This window comes from Hemiscyllium ocellatum, chromosome 9 (assembly GCF_020745735.1).
Source record: "Hemiscyllium ocellatum isolate sHemOce1 chromosome 9, sHemOce1.pat.X.cur, whole genome shotgun sequence".
In the NCBI taxonomy this organism is placed as follows: Eukaryota; Metazoa; Chordata; class Chondrichthyes; order Orectolobiformes; family Hemiscylliidae; genus Hemiscyllium; species Hemiscyllium ocellatum.
In genome coordinates this window covers 74,327,391-74,349,409 of record NC_083409.1, presented here as the reverse complement: position 1 = coordinate 74,349,409, position 22,019 = coordinate 74,327,391, and the positions used below count along the sequence as shown (strand labels likewise).

Here is a 22,019-nt window from a genome sequence, read left to right as displayed (position 1 = left end):
ACGGATCCAGGAGTACTAATGGCTGTAGTTTTTAAAAACAGCAAGGCATGTTTCCAGTTGCAATCTATAACTAAAGGACTAAATCATAAATTGCAGGAGGTGATACAGATTGTGCACAAGGTACATGTATTACCAAGTACTGTCAAATCTACTACAACAGAATATTCAGGCACAGAAGACAAAAGCATAATCAATCCTGATTCCTAGTTTACTGTATGTAGCCATCATGAGAGTTTGAAAATACATGGGTTTGTTTACTGTGAAAGAAGACTTCGAAACATGTTATTCATGATTCTTAAATTGAGATAAGTTGAACCTTGTTTAGCATATTAACATTAATATGTTTAATATTGTGACACTTTGAAGAGAATCAGGTGAAACAATCTCAGAGTTGGAAGAGGGAAGATACACCAACAGATTACATTTTTGTAGATAGTGGTGAGACAGGGACATTCCATATAGACAGAGAATCTGGATTTCTTACAGGAGAATTGGATATCCATTTGACAGATTGCCTTGGAAGTTAATTGCAAATCAATCAAATGAACCACAGAGTCTTTTCCAGTCCTTTACATTCCAATAATGATTGAGTGATGGTTATGGTGAATGGAATACACCATTTTTTCTGGAGTGTAAAGCCCACATTAACCACATTTCATCAGATTTTATTCTGCTCATTTATTTTAGCATCATTTTATATTTTACTTATCCTGCTAATGTAAACAGTGGATTGACAAAATATAATTACCCTCAGAAGATAATACCCATTTTCTCATTGACAGGTGTAATTAGAGGTAGACATTATACTGTGCATTGAATGGGAGAAGTTGAGAAGGAAAGACCCTCATAGTAACCCTTTGGCATTACTCATTGTCATCTACCCAACTGAGCTAAATGGCCAACCAAGATTATTATAAAAGCATAACATGAAAATCTATCTAGGATTGCCCTTGTTCTAAAATTCATGATCTTTAGCCAAGTAAACCTACTTGCTGCCTTACAGTTTTATCTTTTCTAACCTGAATAAATATGGGTCATCTTTTGGTCTTAGTTTAGGTATCCTGACAATCTCTAATGCACAGAATTTTAATTATCTCCCCCTTATAATTTAGAAGGGTCACTCAACCTGAAATGTTAACTCTGATTTCTCTCCATAGATGCAACCAGACTTACTTGCTGAGCTTTTCCAGCAATTTCTGTTTTTGTTTATAATTTTAATCTTTGCTGAATTAAAAATTCTCTAAAATATTAAGATCAATTGATATTCCATACAACACAATTAAAATTTGACTATAAAATTATATTGATTACTCAGTTCTTGAGTACAGATTTTTTGTCCACGTTTGGATCAAGGCTGTAACAAAGGAAGGAGTTGAATTCAAATTGAGCATCTGTGAGAAGCTTATTCCCGTAAAATGCTGTGTGATTGTACTGTTGCTAACAAATCTACCAGCTCAGCGAGCAAACTTACAACCTATTGATAATATCTACTATCACTTTGCTGATGGTCACTGTGGAAAAAGTGAGAACTTCAGATGCTGGAGATCAGAGTCTAGATTAGAGTAGTGATGGAAAAGCGCAGCAGGTCAGACAGCATCTGAGGAGCAGGAAAATCTACATTTCAGGTAAAAGCCCTTCATCGGGAATGATGGTCAGTGTGTCAGGTTATAGTCCAACAGGTTTATTTGAAATCACGAGCTTTTGGAGCGCTGCTCCTTCGTCAGGTGAAGAAGCAGCGCTCTGAAAGCTTATGATTTCAAATAAATCTGTTGAACTATAACCTGGTGTCATGCGACTTCAGACCTTGTCCATTCTAGTCCAATACCAACACATCCACATCACTGCTTTTTGTGGGTAGGGCAAACTTGGGCAGTTTTCACATTGCTGGATAAATGCCAGTATTGAAGGTGTACTGGAACAGCTTGGTTAGGGGTATGACAAGTTCTGGACCACATCTTTGGTGTTATTTCCAGAATGTAACCGGAATCCAGTCATAGTCTTTACTGTATCCAGGGTTTTCATCCACTTCTCGATATCATGTGGAATGAATTAAATTGGCTGAAGACTTGTGATGTTGGGGAACCTCAGAACAAGGCTGAAATGATTCATTCACTTGGGATCTCTGACTTAAGATTGTTTCAGGTCCTTCATCGTTTGCACTAATATGCTAGGCTCCTCATTGCTGTGGATGGGGATATTTGTGAAGCCTTCTCTTTAGATTTAATCCATTGGTTGTTGGATCACTTAGCTCTGTCTATTGCACAATGCTCACCTTTTTTGGCATGTTAGAAATTGGAGGTTGGTGTCTCATTTTTGTTTTTCCGGTATGCTGCTCCTGGCATGCCCTCCTCCACTTTTAATTGCACGAAGGTCAATCCCCAATTTAATAGTAATGGTAGAGTAAGGGATATGTCAGACCATGAGAATCACTAATACTGAATACAATATTAATGCTGCTGGCCCACAGTGGCACAAGGAGACAGAGTTTTCATTTGTTACATCTGTTCAAAATCTATCCCCATTAGTACAATGCCACACAACACAATGGGAGGGGGGGCTACACTTAATAATGAAGACAGGACTTTGTCTCCACAAAGACTCTTCAGACCTGCTACTTGTGGATTGGTGAGTACAGTGTGAAATAGGTGTTTCCACCTTGTTGGTTCCCTGACCACCTTTCACAAACCCTGTCCAACAGGCCATTTTAGTCATTGCAGTGGCCTTAAGTCAGATATAGGTTTCCTGCCCTGAAGGTAATGAGTAAACTGGATAGTTATTTTTACTGCAACGGTGTCACAGTCATTATTAATTATCCAGCATTTAATTCCAGATTTGTTAAATTAATTTAATTAATGGAGTAAGCTTAATTTCCACACACTGCTGTAGTTTGCAGATAACCAGCCCCTTATCATCAACCCTCCTTCACAGTATCATCTGGAGGGCAAAGGTAAATCAGGATCAGTCCGCACAATCTTAGACGATCAGACATTCGTTTAGGAAGGTCGGTGAGGGATGAATGCCCACTGGGAGAAAGAGAGTAAGCAAGAATAGAGAAATAGCAAAGAAAAAAATCTGAGGCCACAAATCGAAAAAAGCTGGTCGTGGCTATTCCAATACCTGACCCAATCTAAACCGCCTCGCCCCAGATAAAAGTTACCTTTCCCCGAAAACTTTATGCCATTCCTCATCCAATGAATCTGCAATCCAGCTGAGGAATGTGCATTTGGATGCCAACGGCACTGAGTCAGGTCACAAGCACAGACGGAAATACTTCCGCTGAACTGCAATTTACAAAACATAACTTGCCAGGATTCATAATGTTCAAGAACATGGTGCATTGGCCAATTCCTATCAATTTGTTTAGATAATGTGTTACAACGCATCACAGCTTGTGTGTGACATCATGAGAAGGATGGCACTTAACTCCGCCCCTCGCTGAAAGACACGGACCGAACACCATTTCAGGACAATGACATCCTGTTACTCTGCAAACTTTAACAAGTGCATTCTAGCTTACCGACAATTCTATTTGTTGTAAATTCACAAACGCAAAGATTTGGCTATATGTGACAGTATTTCATCTGGATTCAGGAGTATTTTACCTATTTCCGATAACCACCACTAGATATTACAGCTTTGAAAACACCCCCGCTGAGACAAGATGTATCTTTAATACGGTAATGCTTCTTGGAGCAAATACAGGTGATTGCAATACACAAACTGTAAAATATTTCTCACACACAGACGATCAATTTATGATGAAATGTAACCTCCCTTTTATGGCAACCATTCCCATAGTGCTGTGCAATTTCTTGCCACGGAGCCATATTGAGTAGGGATTCTTTATAAACAGCTGCTGAATGGGAATCGGAGGGTTTTTCTTCTTGTCATTTTAAATGAGGTTTTCAGCGATTGATCAATGTTAGCAATCCGCCTGGAAGGAGCATATCATTTTAGCAGGGCGATCATAAGGTAATAAACGCTCAGTGTTAGGTTACTCTGTCATGATAACTCTGCCGGAGCAAGCAGCGTTATTGGCAACGAAAGTCAAAAGACGTGATCGAAAGGCATTTTGCAGCTGAATGTTGATACATTTCGTTACAATGTTTCCATTGTGTTCTCGAAGATCCCGCATTGGTTATTTTGAGGCGAAACGTTCCATTTTCGAGTGTTTTGGATGTTGTTGTGGTGTGAAATTGACACAACTGCCTGGTAACCAGATTTGTTACTATCAGCCGGGCCGGGCCCCACCATGTAGTCAATTGCATTTGTGATTCTTTCCAGCAACTTTTATTAAAATCTCGCAACATGTTTGACTTATAATCGTTTTATTCTCTCACAAGGTAGTCTCGTCTTCCGGGTCTGTTTTCGAATTTCGAAGTGTGTATGTGCGTTTACCATTTTTAAAACGAGTTGTGTATATTTAATAATCGTAGTAGAACTCCTTCCTCGAGTGTGGAAACTTTTTTCGAGGGGATTAGAGAGGCTAAACTAGGACAACTACACGAGTGTTGAGCTGATTACGAAAGTCGCTTACCGGAGTTGGTTCGTGGGCTCCATGAAGTAAACATTCATGTTTTGTGCGAGAATTTGAGTTTTTGAAATGTTTTCTGGAGCGTGGATAAATAAAATGATTGCAGCTTGAATTTCGGACGATGACTATAACTTGCTGATTTTTTTTTGTTCTTTACACTTGTGGCCGGATTTCCAGCACAGTCAGACTTTTTCTTTGCTGCTGACTTGTTATATTGCACCAGTTTTTTTTATTGGTCTGCGGATGTTTAATTAAAGTTTTGAAACATTGACAAAGGATATTTTAAGATTTCCTATCTGCTTTGTTAACGTAACTTCACGGGGTTGTTGAATAAAATAATTATTCATTGTTATAATAAGTGAATCAAACTTCATTATCGCCTGAGTTGTATGTACTTAGGAGACACCTTTAACTTTTAAACGTTCTATATATATCAAGAAAACCTCCCATTCTATAACATTAAGAAAATCTCTCGATCGGGTTCATCACTGCTATCTTGCACATTGAGTCAGAAACAATTGTAATTTTCATGTGAGTGTTGATAGAAGTTGGGGATAATTCAGGTTGTGCATCTATAATTCATTCCCTTTTTAAAGTACAATTTTAATTTTGCTCTTGTATATTCTTATGTGCTGTTTAGAATGGAAACTGCTGATGTAAACTTGTCACATTGTAGTTACATTCTCTCACCAGTTGTGGTGCTGAAGTGCCACAACTAGCAGGAGGGTGTGAGCACAGCCTGGATTGTTTGTTTACAGTTTCTGTTCAAAATGTAGGTGTAAGAATATAAATGGAAAGGGTAAACTAGATGTGAGCATGCAGATGTAAAATTGTTCATTTTATGGGAGTAACATCCTCACTTTAACAGCATATACTATGATTATATTCAGTAAGTTGAAATGAATTGCATGAAATCTGGGAAAACTAAACAGATGAGAAAGGAGGCGGCAGAAATTAGAAAGAAAGAATGCATAATTGGAAAGAAGTGATTTGCTATCGGCTGAATTGCTCAATGAGATTGAAGCAAACAGGACACAGTTACACAATAGTGACATATTGCCCCAATAAGATGTTGCTGTAAGTTTATTTGTCAAACAAATAAGGTTCCCCCCACCATGTAAGTGAGATTCTGCAGGCTTGATTATAGGACTGTTTGTGCTGACTGAATTCATTTGTGGTTCCAATAAAAAGTATTGCTGACTTACATTGGACCACCATGTTCTTGATGAATGAGGGGGTAAGCATTGCAGGTTCATGTTCCTGGCTGGCTATGTTGTTGACAGTGCCCATGTGTATGAGTGGATTGAATGTTTGTCTTTTATTCTGAATTAGCGGTGCTGGAAGAGCACAGCAGTTCCTTGGATGCTGCCTGAACTGCTGTGCTCTTCCAGCACCGCTAATCCAGAATCTGGTTTCCAGCATCTGTAGTCATTGTTTTTACCTGTTTGTCTTTTATGTTGACTAGCTTGTCATTATGCATGGGTGTTAAAGTACTGCATGAATATTTTCCACTTGAGTGAAGTGCATGAAGATTCAATAGCTGCTTATGGGTGAAAAGAGGGAATTGTGGAGAAAACATATCAATAGTGACTCCTTATTCAAAAATATGAAAAGCTCTGTTCTAAGTGATTTTCTATCTGCCTGAAGGTCTGCTTCCTGCAATCTCTCCCTTAGATTTTCCTTTTTCTCGTGAAGTGAAAATACAGAATCTCATGCTGATGTTAAATAGCAGAGTGGTGCCCTTCTATGCTGTGCTTTAGTTCAGTTTTTTTCAGACAGTTGCACCAACACCTACCAAACTCTACATCATGGACTGAATGTAGAATTACTGTACATGAAACTTAAAGCTAAACCTCCAAGAGACAAATTAGAAAGCTGTTTATTCCCAGAATAATGACATTGAATATACCTGGTTACTTAATGTTACATTTGTAAATCTTTTTTCAGAAAGAGCTAACTAAGTATCTGCTTAGGAAAGAGATCGAAGGTTGTATGGCAGTGACATATTTTGTGTTACAAAGTGCTTGATTTTGCAGACATTTGGAATGTAGTTGTTCAAAATTGTAGAGATGGATTTTAACGTAACATAGCATTGTGGAGTTCACTGTTACCTTTAAGAATTTAGACAGAAGTTTCACAAAACTCTATCTTCAAGATTTGTGATTATTCCAAAATTGAATACATTGGGGCTCCCAACAGGGTGTATTAATTCACTTGTGGTATGGATGGGGAGTGGACTATGGCCTGAATTCCTCATTCTTAACTTGCGTATAAATGCCAATTGTGAACATATATAATTTTGAAGTGGAATGTTATTATTGCGATAATAATAACACTACTTTGTATTATGAATCCTGTGTATACAATAGATCAGGACTGAGAAGCCAGTTACATTGAAAAGGATAGCTGTACTTTTGCCCTGTATAGTAAGTAACTAATTCAATATGAAAATATTAGATATTCATACATTAGCTCAGGTTTTGCTGTGTGAAGCTATTCAGAGATTCTGGATTTTATATAATTTATTTTAGTTATTTAAGGTTTTGCTGTGGGAAGACAACATCCAAAAACCATTTCCCTTTCAATATAAATCCCTTGACTTCACAGAATTAATCCAAGTCATGTCACAGTGCACAAGGTTCAAGGTGAAACTATACAGTTTAAGGCATTATGTAGAGTAATTCCTTTTGTACCAATTAATGTTCATTTTGGAAACAGAACTGAGTTTGTATTTCTTTTGTGGTTAGATGATATCAACTTATGATGAGAGTGTGTCCATAAAGAATGCCTTCCCCATTTCCCCTGATATTTAAATTAATTATTTTATCAGAGCAGTCTAGGTCATGCAGCTCTTGCAGTAGACTGTGCTCTTCTTCACCTGAATTAAAAATACTTTTTGATCCTTTTTGAATTTGGCAATTTGATTTTTATGCAAGATCGTGTCCCACTTAAAGGAATGATTCACAATAGTGCCCTTTTTACAATGTCAGATTCCTTTAATAAAATTTAATTCCCCTGATTCATTATATCATTTTCTTATATATATCTAGCTTCCTGATTTGAACTGCCATTTCCTCAACGTTCACCTGCTGCAAGACAGATGATCGACAGTGATGTCTCAGTGCCTGACACAGGTTATGTCACGTTTTCTTTTAACTTCCTACTCTATTGCCAATCTAAATGAGTAAAACTTAGCAGATTTTAGAGTTTTAAAACTTACAACACTGATTGTGGTAACAAGGGTAAAACCCTGCACAAAGTGATTTAAGATTCTGTGAATGGAATAAATTCATGCAAACAACCTGATCAAGTAGAGGAATAAGTTATTTTGTGATGCCTTAGAAATTTATTTTATAATGGTTACTTTAAAATATAGTAAAAAGGAATTAAAAATAGAATAGTCTGAATGGTGAACTGCACCAGACCTTGTGAAACTATTCATTAAAGGAGTTTTAATTTATATATTCTGGTAACGGAAACTGTTAGAATTGAGTCTTAAATAGTTCATGTGATTATTGGCTAACCATAATTTGCATGTCCAGCTTCAAGTGGCATCTGGACTTGTATCGCCTTCATAAACAATTTTTAGTAATATTTTTTCTTTTCCGTGAAGTGGGCAGTTATAATTCTCTGATGTAGTGGGCAGTGAAGGAGGTTACCTCAATACAACGGGACCTTCATCAGATTGGACGATTAGACATGGAGTGGCAAATGGAGTTTAATCTAGATAAATATGAGGTGCTACGTTTTGATAGGGAAAATCAGAACAGTACTTACACACTTAATGGTAAGGTCCTGGGTACTTACCAAACAAAGAGATCTTGGAGTACAGGTTCATAGTTCCTTGAAAGTGGAATCACAGGTAGACAGGGTAGCGAAGAAGGCATTTGATACGCTTGCCTTTATTGACCAGGGCATTGAGTGCAAGAGTTGGGAGGTCATGTTGCAGCTGTCCAGGACATTGGGTAGGCTACTTTTGGAATACTGAGTACAGTTCTGTTCTGGTCTCCCTGCTGTAGGAAAGATGTTGTTAAACTTGAAACAGTTCAGAAAAGAATTACAATGATGTTGCTAGGGTTGGAGGGGTTGGGCTATAGGGAGGGGCTGAATAGTCTGAGGTTATTTTCCTTGGAATGTCTGAGGCAGTGGAGTGACCTTGTGGAGGTTTATAAAATCATCAGGGGCATGGACAGGGTCACTCTTTTCCCCAGGGGAGAGGAATCCAAAATTAGTGGTCATAGGTTTAAGATGAGAGGGGAAAGATTTAAAAGGGACCTAAGGGACAACTCTTTCACACAGAGGGTGGTACGTGTATGGAATGAGCTGCTGCTGAAGGTAGATGAGGCTAATGCAATTACAACTTGGAAAAAGCATCTGGATGGGTATGTGCATAGGAAGGGAGTAGAGGGATATGGGCCAAATGGTGGCAGATGGGACTAGATTTATTTAGGATATCTGGTCAGCATGGGTGGGTTGGACCAAAGGGTCTGTTTCCATGCTTTGCTTCTCCTGTGACTCTATAATAGATTGCTGTTCAAACTGTTATAGACTCCCAACTGACTGGGGTTGAAAATGTGTTGCTGGTTAAAGCACAGCAGGTTAGGCAGCATCCAAGGAACAGGAAATTCGACGTTTCGGGCCAGAGCCCTTCATCAGGAATGAGGAAAGTGTGCCAGGCAGGCTAAGATAAAAGGTAGGGAGGAGGGACTTGGGGGAGGGGCGATGGGGATGTGATAGGTGGAAGGAGGTCAAGGTGAGGGTGATAGGCTGGAGTGGGGTGGGGGCGGAGAGGTCAGGAAGAAGATTGCAGGTTAGGAGGGCGGTGCTGAGTTGAGGGAGCCGACTGAGACAAGGTGGGGGGAGGGGAAATGAGGAAACTGGAGAAATCTGAGTTCATTCCTTGTGGTTGGAGGGTTCCCAGGTGGAAGATGAGGCGCTCCTCCTCCAGCCGTCGTGTTGTTATGTTCTGCCGATGGAGGAGTCCAAGGACCTGCATGTCCTCGGTGGAGTGGGAGGAAGAGTTAGTGTTGAGCCACAGGGTGGTTGGGTTGGTTGGTCCGGGCGTCCCAGAGGTGTTCTCTGAAGCGTTCCGCAAGTAAGCGGCCCGTCTCCCCAATATTAGAGGAGGCCACATCGGGTGCAGCGGATGCAATAGATGATGTGTGTGGAGGTGCAGGTGAACTTGTGGCAGATATGGAAGGATCCCTTGGGGCCTTGGAGGGAAGTGAGGGAGGAGGTGTGGGCGCAAGTTTTACATTTCCTGCGGTTGCAGGGGAAGGTGCCGGGAGTGGAGGTTGGGTTGGTGGGGGGTGTGGACCTGACGAGGGAGTCACGAAGGGAGTGGTCTTTGCGGAACACTGATAAGGGAGGCGAGGGAAATATATCCCTGGTGGTGGGGTCCGTTTGGAGGTGGCGGAAATGACGGCGGATGATACATTGTATACGGAGGTTGGTGGGGTGGTAGGTGAGAACCAGTGGGGTTCTGAACCCAACCACCACCGTGGTTCAACACTTTAACTCTCCCTCCCACTCCACCGAGGACATGCAGGTCCTTGGACTCCTCCATCGGCAGAACATAACAACACGACGGCTGGAGGAGGAGCGCCTCATCTTCCACCTGGGAACCCTCCAACCACAAGGAATGAACTCAGATTTCTCCAGTTTCCTCATTTCCCCTCCCCCCACCTTGTCCCAGTCGGTTCCCTCAACTCAGCACCGCCCTCCTAACCTGCAATCTTCTTCCTGACCTCTCCGCCCCCACCCCACTCCGGCCTATCACCCTCACCTTGACCTCCTTCCACCTATCACATCTCCATCGCCCCTCCCCCAAGTCCCTCCTCCCTACCTTTTATCTTAGCCTGCCTGGCACACTCTCCTCATTCCTGATTAAGGGCTCTGGCCCGAAACGTCGAATTTCCTGTTCCTTGGATGCTGCCTAACCTGCTGTGCTTTAACCAGCAACACATTTTCAACTGTGATCTCCAGCATCTGCAGACTTCACTTTTTACTCCCAACTGACTGGGGACAGCTTTCATATTAAAAAATGGTGAATGGAGAGTGGGGATGAGAGTTAATACAAAATTGGGTACTAAGCAGTAATATTTGTTATTTTAATAATAAATTATTGGCAAGAATATACACCCTAAATTAATAGATTTGGATTTGGCACAGACCCAACCAGTAGTGACCACAGACAGAGCATCCCAATGATTATCCCACTGAGTTTTTATACTCAAGCATAAAGAGGATATAAATGGAAAACTGATAAGTGCAATTTTGGTGTGCAGACTATGATAAAGACATTGAAGCTGCACTCCATCCACTTTATTGCCTCAATGTGGTCATGCTGGTTTGAGGAGACTCAAATACAAAGTGTCTTGAAAGATCAGAATTGTTTTAATCAAAACAGAAGAGAGTATAGATTAATTTGCTATGGCTGCTTAACATGGAGGAGGCACAAACTACATAGAAACGCGTGATTAAGGGAGAAGGAAACCATATATATGTATAGCATGAGAAGCAAGAGATTTAAGATGGAGTATAAGAGGAATCTTTTAAAGACAAGGTGTTGATGCTATGGAATGTGCCAGGGAAGTTTGTAATTGAAGTAGAGACTTGTCTTGCTGCAGAACTTGGCACACAAACACACAGCAAACACTTTTGGCTGACTCTTAAAATGTGCCTGGAGAAACAACAAGCTGACCTTTAGGCCCAGGATATTGCTTTACGAGGCCTGTGTTTTCAGCACCTCGTGAAGCTTTGACAGTTTATGGCTGTGAAGAAAGGAAGCTCAATAGTTTTCACCTTTGCCTGCAAGTCAATTCTAAGCATCTCCGGAAAAGACATAATAAAACGTGACAGTCCTCTTAAAGATATTTCCCAAACATGCCAGCACTCATCAGGCGGAGGTGATTTTGTTGCAGGCACATGGAAACATCATTGATTTTTCTTGTTGCTTGTGGGGCATAGGTGTTACTGGCTAGGCATTTTGTTACCTGCCCCCAGGTGCCCAGAAGGCAGTTAAGAGTTGACCACTGGAGTCACATGCAGGCCAGACCAGCTAATGACTGAAGAACGTTAGTGAATCAGATGGAGTTTTATGACAATCAACAGTTGTTAAATGGTCACTGTTAGGCCAGTTTTTTTTTATTCTAGAAATCTTTACTAAACCTTCACCCCAAGGCTCTTGTTGATGTGGAGTTCCACTTTAAGGATACAATAACCATGACTTTAAGACTCTAAGCATTCTTTCTCACATGGGAAACACTAGCCAACATGTGGAAATGGCAATGTTGGCTGTGGGTTAAAATGTGCAAGTGTGATGATCAGTGACTACAATTCAAATGCCAAAACAGCACCCCACAATGATACTTGCTAACACTTCATTGTGACAAAACCTGCTTCTCTCACATTAATCCCTTCAACCATCAGTGGAAGTATACCACATGAAACTGTTTATCATATCCATTATTAAATGTGGATGAGAATACTGCTGATGATATGTCAATATTTAGAAATGGATGAGACATGATTGGAAGAAAGAGGAATAGAGAGATATGGGAACTGTCAACGCAATTGTTCTAGTATGTTAGAAAACAGCCAGCATGGGTTGTTGTGCCAAGTAGTCTGTTTCCAAGTTATAATTTCTGTGCAGGAGTTGGAAATGTACCTATACATAGAGGTAATCATTTCTTTTATTCGTTTATGGGATGTGGACATGATTGACTTTTTTGAACTTGGTCTGAGTATCACGTGTTTTATTTACAGTGACTTACTTATGAAGCCACTGTAGTATTTTGTGGTGTCTGAAAATAGGTGAGACATGCTTCTTCATAGCAAAACTCAACTCAAGCCATCAATTGTCTTTTGCAAAGAATTGCTGCAACATCCATTTTTATTTTATAAATTTTGTAATGAAGTGTAAACATTTGATATTGCAAATTATACACACCTCTTGTGTCTTCCACACTGAAGCTACCTCAATTGGCTTTAAAACACACCCCTTTGTCCAAACTTCCTATAATTAGCCTAAGTGCATGCAATGTTTTATTGCAGTAAAGGCACAATACAGATGCAAATCATTGTTGTTACTTGTCCATTTCTCTGTAGCAGTTTTATTATTGAAGTTTGCCAAATACATTCCGAAGTGTATGTTTCTTACAGATTGATGGAAATTTTTTTTCTAATCTAGACTGGACCTTAAAGCTTGGAGTACTAATTTAAAAGGAGATGGCTGATTCTGCTTTGGTTCAGTGGTGTTCTGCTTGCTGATTATGGTTCCACTTATAAGAGGTTGAGATGAATGGCAGAAGTGCCATATATCTAAATCAACTGTCATTATTCAGCAGTATTCCCTTTGGAACAGAGTCTGAACTTCAGACAGAAAACACTTTGAGGAATTGCTATATAGGAAGAACAAATGTGCATTTGTATAGCATCTTTTACATGCTCAACACACCACCATTTAAAGGAATTTTGCCCTAAACACCGATTTTTTTTTTCCCCCCTGCTCCTCTGATGCTGCCTGACTGTCTGTCTGTCTGTGCTTTCCCAGCACCACACTCTCTTGGCCCTAATTCCCAGCATCTGCAGTATTCACTTTCACCTCGGAGTTATGATTGCTGCAGAGTCCGAATGTTCTGGGCTCAAACCTCACTCCAGGACATGAAGGTGCTGTCTTTCAGTTGAAATGTTAAATCAAAACCTGATCTGTCCAGGTCAAGCTGATGTAAACAATCCAATGGCATGATTGAAAATATTTCTCCCATTTTTCTGGCAAATGTTTATTCCTTAGCAAACAGCCCTGAAACTAAATATTTGGTGTGTGCAGGATCCTCCTGTCTACAAACTAGCTGGTCATTCAATGGTGGTGTCATGAGCATGTAAAAGATGCTGTATAAATGCACATTGGTTCTTACAATACAGCAGTTCCCTCAAAACAAGAAAGAGTAAGTGTTTTCTGTCTGAAATTCGGACTCTGCTCCAATGGGAATACTGCTGAATAATGACTTGATTTAGATATATGGTGCTTCTGCCAACATTTGAGTTCTTGGACATTGATCCCATCTACTTATAAGTGGAACCATAATCATAGCTTAACTGTGCTTACAGACATCAGGACTGAAAGCTCCAGCAACTATTTTCATGGGAGCCCTTTAGAAGCCCTTTGCAGCTGCCAGTAACATCACAATCTCCTGAAATCAGAATTATTGAATTTCAGCGAGCTGGTTTTATGAATGAACCCAGTTTAAGATGAAGCTTCTTGTAGCTCCCATCATTGCTTTAACAAATGGTTCCCCACTGAAGCAAATGAACCCAAGAAAATGCAAGAAAAAAGCATTTTCAGACATGTCAAGAACCGTAATTGATCTGTTTACTGCTACAACCTGGTGTGTGTAAGTGCAACACTGCAAAATTTTCCAATGCTGTCAGTTTGCTATACAGAGACAGTGCTTAGTTTAAATCTTTCATTTTCACAAACATTACCACAGCATTTTGTGTCAATCCAAGAGGTCTGTGCAGAGTTTCAGCAGTCGATCTTTATACATTCTCCATTTTGTTTTTACCATCCATGACAATTTTCTACAATTTCAATAATGTCCCGTTTGCAATATGATCGTTTGTTTCAATGTTATTATATGAAAACTCTCATGTAGAGACATGATAGTGTTTCAAAGCCATTATGTATTTATCCAAAAAGTGACTATCTTCATTAGTTTTAATGCATAAATGTATTTGTGTTATTGCAGGAATGCAAATTAGGACAGGCTGCAAGGTGACCAGGACTTCATATCCTCTGAGTGACAGTGTTATCTGCTCTGGTGCCTCCAATTCCTTCCACTACTTGCCTTGTCATAAGAATGGACCAAGAATATGAGCGAAGGCTACTTCGACAAACACATTTCCAAAATGTCTCTGAGAATATGCTTTCCCCAGTAAGTGAAAATGGAGAATCTGCTTACTCCGAAATGAGTTCTGTAACTAACTATAACATTCCATGAAAGAAATATTCATAGTTCACTGCTGGAGAGATATGCTCATTGCTTCAAATTTGTTTCCAGCTCATCATTAGAGAGTTATGCCTTTTGTCAGTACTCAGGATGATTTCAGCAGTGAGGATGGATATGTATTTGGAATTGTCAGATATGTCATACTTTTGATATTTAATACAATGAATTGTGTTTTTACAAAGTGTGATTTTGCAAGATAAAAATAATATTCTAAATCCTCAAACAATGTGATATACCATGACCTTAATGTTTGGGCAATATTTACAGTTCCCACTCCCATGGGGAACTTGACAAAACTTTTTCTGTGATTAAACAATCCCCAATGATGATTGTTCAGGTGCATGGAAAAATCCAATGTAATTTAATCTGACTGTGTCAATAATAATCTACTGGTGTTCTAAATTGCACTCTTCAGGGAATTGAATGGGAATTATTGTAAATTGGTGATTTGGTTTAGTTTTTATTTGGAATTTTCCAAAGGAATTGTTAGATAGAAATATATTTTTGCCACAGTAGGGGAGCCAAGGACTAGGGGAGGTAACCTTAAAATCAGAGATTGCTCAACCAGGCAAGAATTTGGGAAATACCTCCTCCTACAAAAAGCGGAAGATGCTAGCTCAGTTAATAATTTAAAAACTGACACGAATAGGTTTATTTTGCTTACAAGATGTAGAATCAAAGCAACTGGATGAAATTTGGATCAGCCTGATCTTGATTGCAGGAACTGGCTCGAGGGTCTCAAAGGGCTATTCCTGTTCCAACATTAGCAGATCTATAGCAGTAGAAGTGACAAAGTTGGCCTACTCATATTTGATTTCAGGGGCAGAAAATCAGCTTGGCCTCCTAATATTGATTGATTTCCCACACTTCATTCATACTTAATGTTGGTTGAGGAGAAAAGTGGATTCAGATTGTGGTCAGGCACCCGTGCTGATACCTGTTGTAAAATCTCACATGAATATGTGCTGCTGGGACGTTCAGATAGCAGAGGTAAATAGTGTTTATGGAACTGTTCTCCAGCAGAGGGCAAATGACTTTAGAAGACGAGGAGAAGGGACTGTTAAGACTAGAAGGTTAAATCCATGGCTGAAAGGATGTTGTTTTGAAGCAGGGGTTTCACATCATAGATAATTGGCATCAGTTCTGGTGAAAGAGAGATCTGTTTCACTCGGATGAGCTGATTCTAAACTAGCCCAGGGTTAGTGTTCAGGTGAGCCTAATAAGTAGGGCTGTTAGGATTTTAAATTTTTTAGGGGAATGGGATTGAGATGTTTTAGTAAAGAATAAATTTTAAAAAGACAATAGTGCTGTGGGTTAGACAGTGGACCAGGAAGGATGTAGTGAATTTAATCGATGCAACAGAGCTCTGATGGTTGAATACCTCAAAATCCAGATATCCAAAAATTGGAGTTCTCTGAAAGTTAGAAATTTCTATGCCTATCCTGCCTAAAACCTGACTCAGCCAAGCCAACTCGGAAACGTTCAGATAGTTGCTGAGTAATGATCACCAAAAAACCAGCTTGATTTTAACTCCACTTTGTGGCTAGTAAACAAGCATATGCAATGAGTACAAAGGTGATTAATTCACCCTAGGATGTGGCACATTTTGTCTGCTTCTAGTCTGATATCTTTAAAACTAATGCAATAGATTGCAGAAATTCACATTTCACTGAATGATAATTATGTGTCGAATTTGAAGGCTGTTTGTGAAGGTTGCACTTACTTTGTGCAAATTATGCTGAAAAAGCAGTGTTAACACTTGGAAACACAACGCTCAGGTACTTATTTGCTCAGCTAAATTGCTACCTTGAAAAAAATAAGTAATTTTTTTCTTAATTTGTTCATGGAATGGATTGCTGAGGTACTTTTATTGGCCATCCCTAAATTGCCAGGAGAAGGTAATGGTGAGCTGCCTCCTTGCTATAGAGGCACCCCCAATGCTGTTAAGAAGGGAGTGTTTTTTTTTCTGACAGTGAAGGAATGATGGTACATTTCTGAAGGATCTACAGCTTGCAGAGGAATTTGCAGGTTGTGGTGTCCATATATTGCCCTTGACCGCCTTAATGGTAATGGTCTTGGGTCTGGAAAGTGCTGTGGAAGGAGCCTTGGTGATTTGCTACATTGCATCTTGTAGAAAGTGCACACTGCTGCTAATAAGTGAATGTTTGTGGATGTGGTGCCAGTGAAGCAGGCTGCTTTCTTCTGGATGGTGTTGAGCTTCTTGAGTGTTGTTGGAGCTCCGCCCATCCAAGCAAGTGAAGAGTTTCCATCACACCCCTAACTTGTACCTTTGTAGGTCGTACGAAAGCAACCACCCCACCACACACAAAAGAAGTTGCATCAAGACAGTATTCAAAAGGGCCACAACACACTGCAGTATTTCAGAACTGCAAAAAGAGGAAGAAGAACACTTATACAATGTATTCGCCAAAAACAGATACCCGCGCAATTTCATTAACAGATGCCTAAGGGTAAGACAACAGAACGAGGACATGCCACAACCCAAAGGACTAGCCACACTACCATACCTCAAGAACATTTCCGAACTGACAGCCAGACTACTGCAACCACTAGGACTCATAACAGCACACAAACCAACAGCCACTCTCAGACAACAACTCACCAGAATGAAGGACCCAATACCCAGCATGAGCAAAACCAATGTAGTGTACAAAATCCTATGCAAGGACTGCACAAGACACTACATAGGACAAACAGGAAGACAGCTAACGATCCGCATCCATGAACACCAACTAGCCACGAAACGACACGACCAGCTATCCTTAGTAGCCACACACGCAGATGACAAGCAACATGAATTCAACTGGGACAACACTACTATTATAGGACAAGCCAAACAGAGAACAGCCAGGGAATTACTAGAGGTGTGGCACTCATCCACAGGTTCAATCAATAAGCACATCGACCTGGACCCTATATACCGACCACTGCAGCGGATAGCTGGAACTGACAACCAGAAGGGGCAGATTTAAACCACTATAAATGCCGGAGGAAAGATCACAGAAGCACTTCACAGGAGGCTCCCAAGCACTGAGGATGTCACCTAGACAGGGGACGAACATCTGCAACACAAATTCCCAGCTCGGCGAACAGAACCAAAACCACGATGGACAGATTTTGAGGGCAGTCAGTAGGCACAATACCTGGCCCTTGGCTGCCCTTGCAGCCACAGTATTTATATGATGAGTCCATGGTAACTCCCTAGATGATGTTAGTGTGGTATTCAATGATGGTAATAGTATTGAAACTACAAAGGCAATGGTTAGCTTCTCACCTGTTGGATATGGTCATTGTCTGGAACTTGTGTTGTTACTTGCCACTTAACAACACAAGCCTGGATGTTGTCCAGGTCTTGCTGTGTATCAATTTGGGCATAATCAATATCTGAGTAGATGTGAATGGTGCTGAACATTGTGCAGTCATCAGAAAAGCTTTTCTGAAGGGAAGGTCATTGATGAAGCAGCTGAAGATGTTTGGGCCTAGAACACTGAGGGATTCCTGCAGAGATGTCCAGGAGCTGACCTTCAACAACCGCAACAATCCTCCTTTGGCTGGAGTCAGATTGAGTTCATTGTGGAGTTTGCCATCTGATTCCCATTGACTGCAGTTTAGTTTGAGTCCCTTGATGTGGCTTGACAAATGTGGCCTTTGATGTCAAGGGCAATCACTCTCTCCTGTTGAATTCACCTTTGGTAGAACACATTTGGACCGATAATGAATTGAGGTCCGGAGCCAAGTGGTCCCTGCAGAATCCAAATTGAGAGTCAGTGAGCAGGTTTTCCTTTGGAAGTGCCATTTTATGACTCTGTTGATGATTCCTTCCACTACTTTGCTGAAATGTTTTTGATTTGATTTGATAGTATAGCAGGCAAGGTATTATACACTTGACTTTTCCAATTTGAATTAAGGAACTCCAATTTCTTCCCTGAAAACTGAGAAATCTTGAAATCTGACATAGCCACAGTTCATTGATTGCCGTATTTGGTGTAACTCTAGCTGTAGTGATTAAGGTGACTTCAGAGAAAATGGAAAGATTAAAGCTATAGGCAATTTACTTGAATGTGCAAAAAATTCTTATAAAATACAGGTTGTTCTATAACGCAATGGTTGCATTCTTACAGAATCCTGTGTTATGGAAAAATTGCACCTTAGAAACAGCGCTTGAAGTGTTGGCAGTGTAATTGAGTTACATCGAACACACATTTTAAAAACTTGTGCTTTAGAAACATTGTCCCCAATTTGTCAATTGCGTTAGAGTGAATTTGCATTAACAGAATGTGCACTATAACAGAACAACCTACATGTAGATGAAATAATACCACAAATAAAATTGAGATTGATTTAACATGTGATTGCAAGGTGACCAGAAAATTCTAGAATATTAGAGGTTTGGAAGAGATGGACAAAAGGAATTCAGGGGAATCCTGATAATAAAGAATGGATCACGACAGTCCAGAAAAGAAATCTTAGCTTGGAAAATCAATTGTGTAGAATCAATTTGTGTGGAGCTTAGACAACAGGTGCAGAAATTACTAGAGAGGGTAGTTATGGAGTGTAAGTCAGGAAATTAGAGGTGCTTGGAACGAGGGTAACATAGTGACTGTGTAAAGTTTGTTTATTCTTTACATAAACCAGATTTGCAGCAATATCATGGAGGACAAATTCATGGAAAATACAGAAGTTAATTTTCTAGACCAGTACATTGGGGACCAACAAGGAGAAAGTGAGGATTGCAGATGCTGGAAATCCGAGTTGAAAGGTGTGATGCTGGAAAAACACAGCAAGTCAGGCATAATCTGAGGAACAGGAGAGTCGACATTTCGGGCATAAGCCCTTCATCAGGAATGTGGGGAGTGTGGGAAAGGATGGCAGAGAGAGAAATAGGAAGGTGGGGTGTGGACAAGATAGCTGGAAAGGCAATAAATAGTTGCAGGTGGAAAATGATGGCGATAGATCAGCAGGGAGGGTGGAGCGGATAGACGAGAAGGAAGATGAATCAAGTTACTTTCGGTCTCTTACTGTAAAATTGGAAAATGTGAATTAATGTTAATTAGAAGTAAGGAGGTTTCAAGGGGAAAAGTGATCATAATATGTTAAATTTTCTATTGTGTTTGAAAGTGATTTAGTTAAATCATGAAGTAGGGTCTTGAATTTGAACAAAGCAAACTAGGCAAGGACAAGGGCCAAAGTACATTGGAAAGTACATTTTTAAAAATATGCTGACAGATAAGCAATAACAAACATTTGAGGAAATACATACTCCCTTAAGAAATAAAGCCTCACGGGAAAAGTGTTCCAATCTTTGTTAATCTAATTCAATCCTTAATTTCTCTTATTAAAGGCAGGAGCTTATAATTTTTTTGACACAGTATGAGGTTTGGGGGATGTTAGATTCAGAAAGGGATGATAGAGATTATAGACCTCTGAAAAAGGATGTTTAGGCTATAGAGGGAGTGCAATGAAGGTTTGTTTACTGGACTGATTCCCGGCATGACAGGACTGATGTAAGAAGAGAGACTGGATCATTTAGGACTTTATTCACTCGCGTTTAGAATGATGAGGGAGGAACTTCATAGAAATTTATGGGTAAATGAAAGAAAGGCGTTCCTGATAAGTGGAGAGTCCAGAACCAGGGTCACAGTCTAAGGGTATTTGATAGGTCACATAGGGCTGAGATATTGAGAAATTTTGTTATGAAGAGAGTGGTGAGCCTATGGAATTCTCCTTTCTCAAACACTGTGCTGAACATTTGCTTTGTTATATTCATTTCATTCACTCACAGAAAGTGCACATCACCAGCTAGGCCCATCCCTAATTACAATTACGTTAAGTGTTTTCAAGAAGTAGGTAGTTATAGTTCTTAAGGCTAAAGGGATCAAAGAGAAAGGTAGAAAGTGGAAACAATACTGAGTTGGATGATCAATCATGATCATATTGAATTGTAGAGCAGGCTTGAATAGCTAAATGAACTACTCCTGATCCTATTTTCTGTGTTTGTATGTAATAGCAAGGTGGGGTTAATGAAACTAAAGCCTATCCTTACTGTCCTGCCTCCTTGTTTTAAAACAACTTACAGAGATAGTGGATGTATTTGATCATCCAGAATTACTGAGATGCTAGAAGAGTCCCAGTGGATTGAAAAAGAAAAGAAATCTGGAATTAAGAGTCTAATGATGACCATGAATTCATTGTTGATTTTTGGAAAAACCCATCTGGTTCACTAATTCCTTTTTAGGGAAGGAAACTGCCATTCCCACCTAGTCTGACCTATGTGTGACTCCAGACCCACAGCAATGTAGTTGACTCTTAACTGCTGTCTGGGCAATTAGCTATGGGCAATACATGCTGGTGTAGCTGGTAATGTGCACATCCTGTGAGTGAATGAATGAATAAAACAAAGCAAATGTTCACTACACTATTCAAGAAAGGAGGCAGAGAGAAAACAGATATAATAGACACTTAACCTTATATCAGTGGTAATAAAACTGCTGGATTCTATTATTTGGGAAGCTACAGCAAAACACTTAGAAAACCATAATTTGATCAGGCAGAGTGAACACAAAATTATCACAAGGAAGTCTGTTTGACAAATCTGTTGAACTTTTTGAATTTTGAACTGATAGAGAATATAAGACAGAACCAGTGGATGTCATTCATTTGGATTTTCAAAAGCTTTTAGGAAGACATCACAAAATTACACAAAACTATGGCGCATTTTATCGCAGGTAATATGTTAAAATATTGAGCCTTGGTTAATGGGCAGAAAACAGAGAATGCAAATAAATGGCCATTATAGGAGTTGATAGTTTGTCACTGTCTGGGTAGATTTTAGTATAGATTTAAATTACTTACAGTGTAAAAACAGGCCTTCGGCCCAACAAGTCCACACCAACCCTCTGAAGAGCGACCCACCCAGACCTATTCCCCTACATTTACCACTTCACCTCACAATTCACCTTACCTGCACATTTTTGGACTGTGGGAGGAAACCGGAGCACCTGGAGGAAACCCATGCAGACTCTGGCACTGTGAGGCAGCAGTGCTAACCACTGTGCCACCATGCCATCCACATGGCAGCTTCAGCTATTTAAAATCAGGATGAGGGGACTGAACATAATGTATTTGTGTTTTCTGAGAATACAAAATTAGGGGAAAAAGCAAGCTTTGAAGAGGTTGCCAAGACACTATAATGGAAGCTTGAGAAAGTCTTCAAGAACATGGCAGGTTAAATGCAGAAAAGTGATACAGCAAAAGGTCAAAGACTGGCAAATGATTGTATTCAAGACCTGAGTGTTGTTATACATAAATTTCAGAGTTTCATGTGCAGCCAGCAATCAGGAAAGCAATTGAAATGTTAACCGTTATTGTGACTGAGTTTCTCTCGTCAGTACATGGTAGAGGGAATGTGTGGAATTTCTCTCCCAATTAGTGAATTAGAAATGTTTGCTGCACAA

The 22,019-nt window shown here is 39.9% G+C and overlaps 1 protein-coding gene across 5 annotated transcripts in view; it reads left to right on the top strand.

The window, feature by feature from the left end:
- Positions 1-3,452: 3,452 nt before the first annotated feature.
- LOC132818770 (fizzy-related protein homolog) overlaps positions 3,453-22,019 on the top strand; it is a 49,437-nt gene continuing 30,870 nt past the window's right edge. Inside the window, exons 1-3 of one of the 5 annotated variants that reach the window (XM_060829843.1) lie at positions 3,453-3,677; positions 7,585-7,668; positions 14,284-14,469. In XM_060829843.1, coding sequence (XP_060685826.1) covers positions 14,395-14,469 — 75 coding nt within the window. In that variant the 5' untranslated portion in view covers positions 3,453-3,677; positions 7,585-7,668; positions 14,284-14,394. Of the gene's footprint in view, positions 3,703-3,828; positions 3,973-4,159; positions 4,213-7,584; positions 7,669-14,283; positions 14,470-22,019 lie in introns of those variants that run through there. The other 4 variants (XM_060829842.1, XM_060829840.1, XM_060829844.1 and 1 more) reach the window with 4 other exon arrangements.